The following is a 10,225-nucleotide window of genomic DNA, read 5'->3' on the forward strand; positions in this document are numbered from 1 at the left end:
AATGGGTTTGTTTCAGGTTTATGAAAAGTAGCATCTTGACATCCTGATGACATTTGTGTTGTGAGTTTACACTTCCCTGGATTCATTGAGAAGTAAGAATACACAGGAAAACTTCTGCTGCCTCTGGAGATCAAGGTCTGACACTGTAAGATATCTTTGATTTATCAAATCTCTACCAATTCAGAAGACACCTGGCTTTCCAAAGGTGAGATGTTAAGGAGCAACGGGTGGTACCTGCCAATAGGCACCGAATACCCCACCCATGCCTCTGGAGCCAGGAGATCACAGCCATTAAAACAGAAGGCAAAAATTGATTGAAGTTAACTTTATTCCAAAATATGCATTAATTTACAGGACTAAATAGTGCTTCATTTGTGAACAAAATGTTTCAATACTTGTGAATAACTTACTAGTAGCTTTGTGTAACACTTCAGTTTCCAACAGATGGAAATATGAAACAGTATTTTGGCACAAGGTTTTCTCTGCATGCATTAATATACTTAAAAGTTTCACAATTACTAGGACAACATTCCTTCTTCTTTGGGATTGTCACTTGTAAAAGCAGGTCTAAGAAGTGAATGCTTGCTTTTGTCTGCTCATTGCAAGTTTACTGGCTTAAGTAGCAAGAATTAAACATGGACATCCTTTGAAAACTAGATTTGTCCACTAGAGCAAAGTCCCCTCAGCGATGAGAAGAAAAATATTTCACAGACTTTTCTCAGCCTTATTGAGATTACCTCACACATGCTTTGGGCAAGACTCACCCATGAGATTTATTACTCATCTATTCCAAGTAATTACAAGTTTAAATTAGATCATAATCAGGTGTTGAATTCTGTAAGCTGAAAAAAAAATATGGCTTTCATATCTAGCTTTATCAGAGATGCACTTGCAAATACCTGTAGATAGAAGTACTGTCAATCTAGCTCTGCATGCAAGTGCGTGAAGCGTGCATGTAAAGCATGAGCAGTTGTGACATGTACAGTTTCCATCATCACAAGTCATCTGCTGTATTCCATTGCTAGTTATATTGCAGATACTGCTGTAAAGCCAGTATAGGAAAAAAGAATCAGAAGCAAAGGACTTCTGTTATTTAACTCAGCAGTTCTCTCAGGAGTTTTCACTGTTTCAGGCTGTCCGATTACATTTTTGGTGAAGTGGAAGAGTCACGCGCACGATACAAACATACCCTCAACCTGGCTGCGAGGCAGAGTTGAGTGATGTAGTTCCTTGATTCTGTTCATTGCATAGCAATGGCATTTTAAACAAGAAAATTCAGTCGTGCTCTAAGCAGCAAATCCTTCTAGCACACACACATAAATTCACATCAACTGTTAAAAAACAACAGCAAAAGAAACTGAAGATGCATGTTTGCACCACGCGTTGATGCTTGAACAACCCTATCCTCGTAGTGTTCATATGAAGTTACCCATGGAAGTCTGTTTCCAGCAGGCATCTTCTACTGGGAACACAAGCATAGCAGCACCTTAAACCAAACACGAAAGAAAAAGCTTCCAAGACCCAGCATGATTACAACATTTTGGTGTGAATGTATTTGGAACAGTAAATTGTACATTATGATCACGTTTAAAAAAACCAACGTGTCAGAAATACATTAAAGCAAAGGAAGCTGTACAACCTTAACGATAAAGGCAAGTACATTTGGTTCACCTCCGAGTTGTCATTTTAGTAACATACTCTTTTGTGAGCTGAGCACCCTACGTTCAGTATATATTAGTCCTATTGACTTACCCTATATTTGGAAGCCTACTAAAAAAAAACCCCTACCACCCTAAGATCCCAATCCTGCCAACACGTGGATCTCTACCCAGCCTCTCAAAAATAAAATAAAATTAAAAAAATTCAGATCTGACTAAGCATGAGCATGTGTTGCCAGGATAAGGATATAAAACAGTGTATCAGAGCTTTGTTCTGTTGCCTCTACACAATCAAGGTACGTATGACTAACAAGGAAATTCAACAGAAAAAAATTACTGCATGTGCGCCTTGGAATAAAAATTTGGAAGGAGTGTTAGTTACACACATGAATTTACAGACACTGATTGAATTGTTCAAAAGTAGATGAGGTCTCATAAGGCTTGTTTTACAGCTGTTTAATTTACAGCTGCAAGTATACATTATTTTTAAAGATTTCATATCCTTTGGAAGTGAAAATGTTCTAGACACAAGCAGCTTTGCATAGCTAAGAATATGTTGCGTTAGTAAACTCTGACTTTAAACTACCAATTTCTCCCGGCTGACATGAAGAGCTGAGGGCAGATGCCCTCCTTACCCAAAGCAGAAAACTATTTACAAGCACATTAGCGGAAACAGGTGCAAATAAAGCCAAAAGTAGAAGAAACATACATCTACCATCCTACAAACTTTTAGCATTGTGACAAACACACACGGAAGGCAACATGACAGACGTCTTATTTTTCAGCTGTTCTGTGCTTCTGTTCTCATAGATCACATGTCCATGTTCACTGTTTCATTTGATTTTTTTTTTTTATATATATACTAAAGAAAAGCTCAAGTGAAACTATAAAACCACTAATTTAATTTTCGAGTAGCATTACACAGGCATCCAGATCAAGATCCAGCAATCGCAGCGTAACAGGATGAAGCAGGAAAGGCAAAGGGTAAGTACAAGTAACGTTAGTATCACTTCCAGATAAAAAACTGTGCTAAGAGGCTATGGAGAATCTGATGTTACTTTTTGTAAAGCAGTAGAGGATACAGAAGAGAGTAAGAAACTAGTGAGTCACTGCTGACCAATACTTACAAAGGAGACAGTGACCTGAAAATCAAATCAGAGATAAACTGCAGAAAAAGGGAGATAAGTATCATTTTAGTACTACCCAGAAATATTTTGGACTGATGTTTATTTTTAAAACAACAGCCAAATTAGGAAATTAGTAATTTTAAGTAACTTGTTCAAATTTGAAGAATATTCAGCAACAGTATTTCAGAACAGGTTTCATTGGGTTTACTGTGGGATTCAGTGAACTATGAAGTCTGGTTGCAATCTTCACATTTGCACAAAAATACTTAATAAATCCAACCTGAGGAACATATGCCAGCAACACAGGATCCAAACCTGTTTCTGAAATTTATGAATAATTTATGGAGAACCAAATAAATTAACTTTGGTCAGAATGAGCCACTTCCCTAAGACAATGCAGACGTATTTAATAATTTCTTAATACTGCACTTTCAAGAAATAATTTAATGTTGGTAGTACTGCATTCACCTGATTAAAGTCTGAACTATTTTAAACCCATAGGATAAGGGAATGGTATCTGCATGTTCTAATAAAACACACAAAGCTCATAAATACTTCTAATTACAAAGTACAATGAGTAACAATTACATTGTAAGATTGTGTCCACACAAACCTTGGGTTTTTTCTGATAGTCACTGATGGCAAGAGCTTTGGCTTACACCACAGGAACGTGGCAATTCTCATTCTGATTTGTAGATTAATTTCCAAGTTCTTTAAGTACTAGCTGGTCTCTCAGATGGCTACAATTCAAATCCTTCTGTAATTCTGCTCCTCAACACCTAAGATTCCTTCTCTTGCAGAAAAAAAGACTGCCTTTCTAAATTCAGAGGTAACAAACAGTTTCTCACTTCTGCCTTCCACAGAGTTGGAAAATGCAGTTTTCCCCAACCAGATTTACAGTAACTGCTTCTCTTTTTTGTGTCAGTACAGACAACTCGCACATAGGAAACACAGAAGCCTATGTATGAAGAAATGTTCTCTGGTATTCCAGCCAGAGGAAAGAAAGGAGAAGGAAAAGCACTTTAAAACTTGAAGATGCAACATTACTATAGAAATACTGCAACAGAATAAATTAACCTAATTTTGTCATTTATCTTATTTCCCAATTTCAAAATAGGCAGGTAAATATGAATCAGTCATATCTTCAGAAGAAACAGAATTACAGGTGATGCCTTCCCTTTTTTAATAGATCCCACCTTTAAGATCAGAACTCTGGGCACTTTGAAAACCAGGGGGACTTTCCCCAAAGCAAAATTACTGTACTCCTGGAGGGGGACTGCAGGATTCTTTTCTGCAGTTTCTTCAGCCAAAGACTCCAAGTGTCTGAACTCACACCTAGAAATGCTAAAAAATTAAACAGGCAACACAGCTGTGGTTTCAAGAGTTTTTCAGGAGGAAACATGAGTTTTAGGGTTGATCTAAAGTGATTATTTCCAGTAAAAGTAGAGATGCTTGCTGTATTAGTGTGGTAACCATGGCAATTAATAGAGCAGCAGGAAGAGACAAAAATATTGAAAAGTATTGCTCATTTTCAACAGAACAAGAGATGCAATGGATGAGCAACTGACCTCCCACATCCGTGAGTGGAGGATATGAAGCACAAAGCATAGCAAGTCTTCAGAAACTAAGCCTTGGACACACATTTACTGATGGGCTGCCTAGTAAAGATGCAGCCAGTATCTCTCCTCTCACAACGGAGGAGGAAAGTCTGTTACAGGCCCAGGAACTTGACATGAAGAGGTTTCTCTTTTCATTTAAGGTAAGAGAAACTAAAACCTGTTCAGGACAAAACCAGAGGCCTATATTTTGTAGGTACTACAGTAAGAGATAAAAATTAGTTAAGGCCAAATTCCAACATACATTCACAACTGGCTTAATTTTTTTCATGCAAATGAAAAATGCTCCAAACAATGTCATAAAAAAAGATATTCCAAGAGGTCACACATTTGTTCTCTAAAAAATCAGTTTGTTTCAGAAAAACTCTAAAGCTGCAGGAACTGAGGGCTGCGTATCAATGTGCAAAACCAAGATACAACTGTTCTGAAAGGGTTTGTGTGAGCTCATCTCCCAGCTCTGCTGTAAAGATTCCAATTGTTTTTGGAAATGGGAAGTCCAAAACCAGGAGTCTAGATGAGTGAGTATTTTAGAGAATTTAATTTCCTATTTCTAAATATTTCTGATAAAGTAATAGAGGTATAAACCACTGTAACACTTCCCAACTTGTATCTTAATAGAGCTAGGAGAATTTCAGCAAAAACAAATTATTCCAGTCTTTGAGGCACACACACTGTAACATCTGCATCTTGCAATCAGAAATAATTTAAGAAGATCCCTCCTGAAGACTCTAAAAATGTGAGTCCCATTTATTACACTAGCTAAAAGGACAACATACTAATTTTCCCCTATAATTATGCATTCCAAGTTCTTTTCCTACCCTTCAAAGGGCATCAGTGCCACTCAGGGGAAAAAAAAAAAAAAGTACTGCTTTTGACATTTTTAATAATAAATAAATTAAACAAGTAAAAAGTCTGTGTCTAGTGTGCTGGACAGGTACTTGGAAAATCCCAACTTACACAGGAGAAAGAGCTGTCAAGGCATAAAGTAAAAGGTGACAATACAGCTCATGATGTTTGTGCCAGATTTAAAATACAAGCTACTAAAAAAAGTAAACAGAAGTAGCTTAAACTAATAGAATCCTCCCCTGTAAGTTCAGGGCAGCATCTGAACTGGACAGGTCGGGGTTTTGGTCCTGCACGCTGGGACCCTGTATGTATGCCACAAATAGATAGAGAGAGAGATACATAGAACAAGTTGAAAAGTTCCTCCATTCAAATGAAAGCAGTATCAGCTTTCTAAAGAAGCTTGAGGAAAAAACATAGGCACCACATAATTTTTTTTTAAGGTTCAAATGTACATTAACATATTTACAGCCCCCCTTTCCCCCCTGTTTATACACACATAGCTTATGTAAAGTTACATAATCAACAGAGTACCTTCAGCATGAAAAGTCTCTCAGGCCAACTGCTCACAGTAACTACATTCAATAATGGAAAGTGGATATACTTGGTCAAGTCATCTCTCCTACCCCAATAACTTAATTTCAAACCACAGGAAACAGTCATATGACGTAGTACTCAATGGCTGGGCTTGTCAGAGCTCTGAAACAAGGAGCACAGCTCTTCACAGGTCTGTGTTTCTACTGAACTGAACTGGGACTCCATTGTATTCCAGGCTAAGTCAGCCAGAAGAAAGTCATCCATTGCTGTCTGTGTCTCGTTGCTGGTAAGGAACAAACTCCCCAGATTCTCAAAGCAGCTATCCATAGTCTGTGTTTCAGCACTGCTGAGCTGGACTTTGCTTTCGATATTCTGAGTAGGTATATTTTTAGTAGCCGGATATACTTCTGTCTGGGTTTCAGTATCAGACGAGTCAGTACTCATGGAGAAACTAGACTGCTTGAGAATGCTTCCTAAAGGCAGATGGGTGTTGCTGTCCAAAAAGAAATTCAAGTCTGTCTGTGTCTGTGTATCAAACATCTCCAAACCCAGGAAGCTGGAATTTCCTCGGCAGCTATATGACTGAGTGGCACTATCTGAAAATAAGAAATCAGTCTGAGTTTCAATGTCCAGTGACTCCAAAACTGGCTCAGGATTTAGGGTACCAAGCTCACTCTCTTCAGTCTGAGTTTGGATATTGGATGCTGAAAAGAACTCTTCAATGTCAAAGTCTATCCCTGTGCTCTGTGATGGACCAGACGGCAAATGCGTGTCAGCATTAGAACTTGTCTCAGACAAAAGGCCACGATTATCCAGTGTCTGGCCAGACATGTTTCCTGAAAAGATGTTTTCCAGATCACTTAGTAAGTCCATTGTCTGGGTTTGATTATCCATTGTATTTTGAGGTGGGAGTATATTAGTCTGTGCATTGAAACTGATAAGGGATTCAGACTTCACTGCATCTTGATTCAGGCTCTTGCCATTACTCCTTTGCAGCAAGGTTTGATCGATATTTGCAGGCATTAAATTGTTTCCTGGAAGTTCAATGTGAGTGGGGACATTATATGACGAATGAACATTGTCAAAGATGTCGCTGCACATTACGGCCTGGTCCATTTGCACTCGTCCATCAACAGAGTCCTGTGTCCTACTGGTACTGGTTTGAGTCTCTCTAGAAATGCCACACGCTGGAAAACAAACCTGACTAAAAGCATCAGTCTGAGCAGCTATGGATGAAGTCAGTTTGGAAGCAGGGAGCAGCGTCTGTGTTTGTACACTGATGGGTAACGAAACCTGTGAACTGAACGACAGATCTGTCTGAGAGCAAGAGGATACAGAAGAACTGGGAGTCCAGGCTGCAGCTGGTACAAAGTTCTGGGAAATGTAAGATAAGTCAGTCTGTATATTTATTGAAGAAATTTTATTCTTGTGACAAACATTCCCCAGCTCTTGCCCTGTGTTATTCAATGTAACCTTATCCAACTCAACTTGTACACCAGTACTTACTGGTTCACGATCACCAGAATTTGTCACTTTTGAAACAGGCATGCTATCCTTAAATACAAGTGTTTCTGCCTCCAGTGCCGGAATCAGAATTCCTATAGATTGAGGCAATAAATGAACAGTACTTACAACTGAACCCCGATTATCAACAGCTACCACAGCAGGTTTGACAGAAGAGTCAGTTGCAGATACATATATGGGCAAGTGAGTGAGCTGCATCACTGGAAGTTTAACCAAAGCCACCTTGGGCTTTGGTAAAAGCATCTTCGGTGTACATTTTGGCTGCGTTTGGTTCGTGAAGTTAGAACTGCAGGAACCTTCCAGAGAGGCCACTATTTTCACTTCAGAGGACTCCAGCTCCTGAGCAGCAGGATTACTATTGTGTGTATTGATGAATGCTTCATTTGCTTTCTCTGCCAACTGCTGATTATGTACAGAGGTTTCCATTTTCCTTTTCTTACTAGGAGGATCCCTGTAAACATGAGATCAATAATTTATATTCCTTTCAAGCACAACACATTTGCCTTCCATTCTTTTGAATCCAAATATAAACTGAAGTGACGGATGAGGCTGGATATGAGAAGAAAACTAGTCCCGATTAAAACATAAAAAGACTCAATAAACTTCAGTTTTGTAAAATTTCATTCCTCGCTCTCCCATTTAAAAAAAGAAAAAAGGTCACCTCTTTTCTGGAGACCTATTTCTAAATGGAGGTGGAGGTTTAGATGGCTTCTTCCCCCTTGTACATTAAGCACTCTGATTGGAATACATGTCTAATTTGTTTCTTTGATGCTAACTCAGACTGAGCACTGAAGGAACAGCGCTCTTAAAAGCAGCTGAATCTCCAAGACAGGCAGGCTAGGCCTCAGAAAACAGATTCCCCTTTATGAAATGTATGTGCATGTTAAGAGAACTAAAAATCTAAACATGCATATATAGGCATTTAAAAATAACGAATCCACTACACCTGCAAAGATGACTAGACTATAAAGGAAAATAAACTGAACTGCACTCCACACCAGAGTTACCAGCTATAAACATTCCCAAATCATCACTGCTCTCACCGAACTGTAAATGCAGATGCAACAAGAACCACTGGCATTTATACCAGGCAGTGCAGTGTCATCAGTACTTTTTGTTTTATATGTGGGGAAACCCACTCGTATTGATTAGACAATCATCACTGCCTTCAATAAAACAGAAACTACTAAAAGCAACAGAACAAAGCAACTGCAAACGGCTTCACAGCTGAAACAACATGAGCCTAGTCCCAATTTAATTAAGAGAGACAAAAAGCCAGTACATGGAGACTGAGGACGTGGGGATCAGTGTAAGTATCATCACGTAACTGCTTCACTTTTACCTGTGTTCTGCAGGAATTTCATGGCCAGTTCTGTAAATATGGGACAGCAGTGCTGTTCTGCTGGCGTACGGGCACCCGCAAGTACACTGGAAAGTCTTGCCACAGACCTCTATGTGCCGCTTCAAATACCATTCTGTACCATAGGAGTTACTACATTTATCACATTTGTGCTTCTTTTCAGCATGCATTTTCATAAAGTGCTGGAATACACAATGAAAAGTAAACATTAGGCTCCAGCTAAGATAAAGAAAAGAAAATAATGTTTAGGGGAGGCAGTAATATTTGCATTTTTTAAATTGTTAAATAGCACTGAAGAGTAGAATTACAAATTTTGTAAAAGCCTAATGAGGAGTAACTCACCAGCTTAAAGAAATCTACAGAAAGAATTTAAAGTCTGCAAATCTGCTTGTGGTATGTACATCTTAAAACACAGATAAATATTTATGTATCTTAACAATATTGGAGGTTTCCTATGGACATTAACAAATCTATAGCTGAATCTTGCCAAAAAACATAGTAAGTATATATTGCAACACGTGCACACTCCTGAAGATCTACAACTGAGCAAAGAGTCCCAAGTCAAACAGGACAATTTCAGAGCAAACACCAGAATTTTTTCCTTCTCATTTACAGCACTGAGTGCTAGCTGCTCATCTCCTATGGCCTCATCACAGGTAACCAACAACACAAAGGTGCTTTTTTTTTTTACTCACTCATGCAGAAACCAGTCTGAAATGTTTTCTTAAACAGGTAGCTAGTAAACAAATGCATTCTGATACTAAAGCAGAGAAGAGCTTTTAATTCCTGACCGCTTGAAAAAGCAGTTTAAAAGCATTAGCCACATTTTAAACCTTTATGGGTTGCTACTGTGATTTTTTTTCCTCTCTTTCTTTCTCCATCTTTTTACTTTGTGGAGAGGGGCTGTCTTCTAGTTTAGCAGACCATACCAAAAGGTTCAAGTCCTCCAATATCAACATGCAAATTAATTAACCATATGCCCATGTGGAGTTTCTGCATACAATGCTCCAACTTCTGGATATGTGCTGAGAGGCTTTGTTCATATCTGAATGCAAAAGTGTAAACTCTCTGGAACAGAGACAGTCAGGACTAAATCAGTAGGAAAATAATACTTTAGGAAATAGCAATACCTGTTTTACAAGAGAAAATTGGGAAAATGGTCTGTTTGGTCCTCTAGGGCAGCCTTCAATGGGACAGCAGTAGAATTTCTGTGAATTTTTCAAACCCTTCCTTAGTGGTGCATTAAGTTTTCCATCCTGAAAAAGAACCAGTTGAGAAGTTCACAACTCTACAGGTTTGCATATTAAAGACAATATTCAGAATACACATCAACTTTGGCTCACTGAGTTTACACACCTGATTGAGTTGAAGGCATTTTCCTAAGTGATTTCAAAGTTCAAATGGAGTTTTTTCACCTGTGTGAATGCTACTTTGCAAATATACCATCAAAATCAACAAGTGAAATTACAACAAGCTCTACAGAATACTGGTACCACACTATTTACCTTTACCAAGATACTTGCTGTCCCCAATCACCTTTTGTTTTATCTGAGCCCAAAA

General features: G+C 38.5%; 1 protein-coding gene across 1 annotated transcript; it reads right to left on the reverse strand.

The window, feature by feature from the left end:
- Nucleotides 1-5,667: 5,667 nt before the first annotated feature.
- ATMIN (ATM interactor) lies at nt 5,668-9,918 on the reverse strand. The gene is made up of 3 exons (XM_010172406.2): nt 9,796-9,918; nt 8,648-8,847; nt 5,668-7,756 (listed from the first exon to the last, which is right to left on the reverse strand). Exons 2-3 carry the CDS (start codon nt 8,839-8,841, stop codon nt 5,920-5,922), a joined length of 2,031 nt encoding a protein of 676 aa, XP_010170708.1. The 5' UTR covers nt 8,842-8,847; nt 9,796-9,918; the 3' UTR covers nt 5,668-5,919.
- Nucleotides 9,919-10,225: the final 307 nt, after the last annotated feature.

Source organism: Antrostomus carolinensis, unplaced genomic scaffold, assembly GCF_000700745.2.
Source record: "Antrostomus carolinensis isolate BGI_N321 unplaced genomic scaffold, ASM70074v2 scaffold50957, whole genome shotgun sequence".
In the NCBI taxonomy this organism is placed as follows: domain Eukaryota; kingdom Metazoa; phylum Chordata; class Aves; order Caprimulgiformes; family Caprimulgidae; genus Antrostomus; species Antrostomus carolinensis.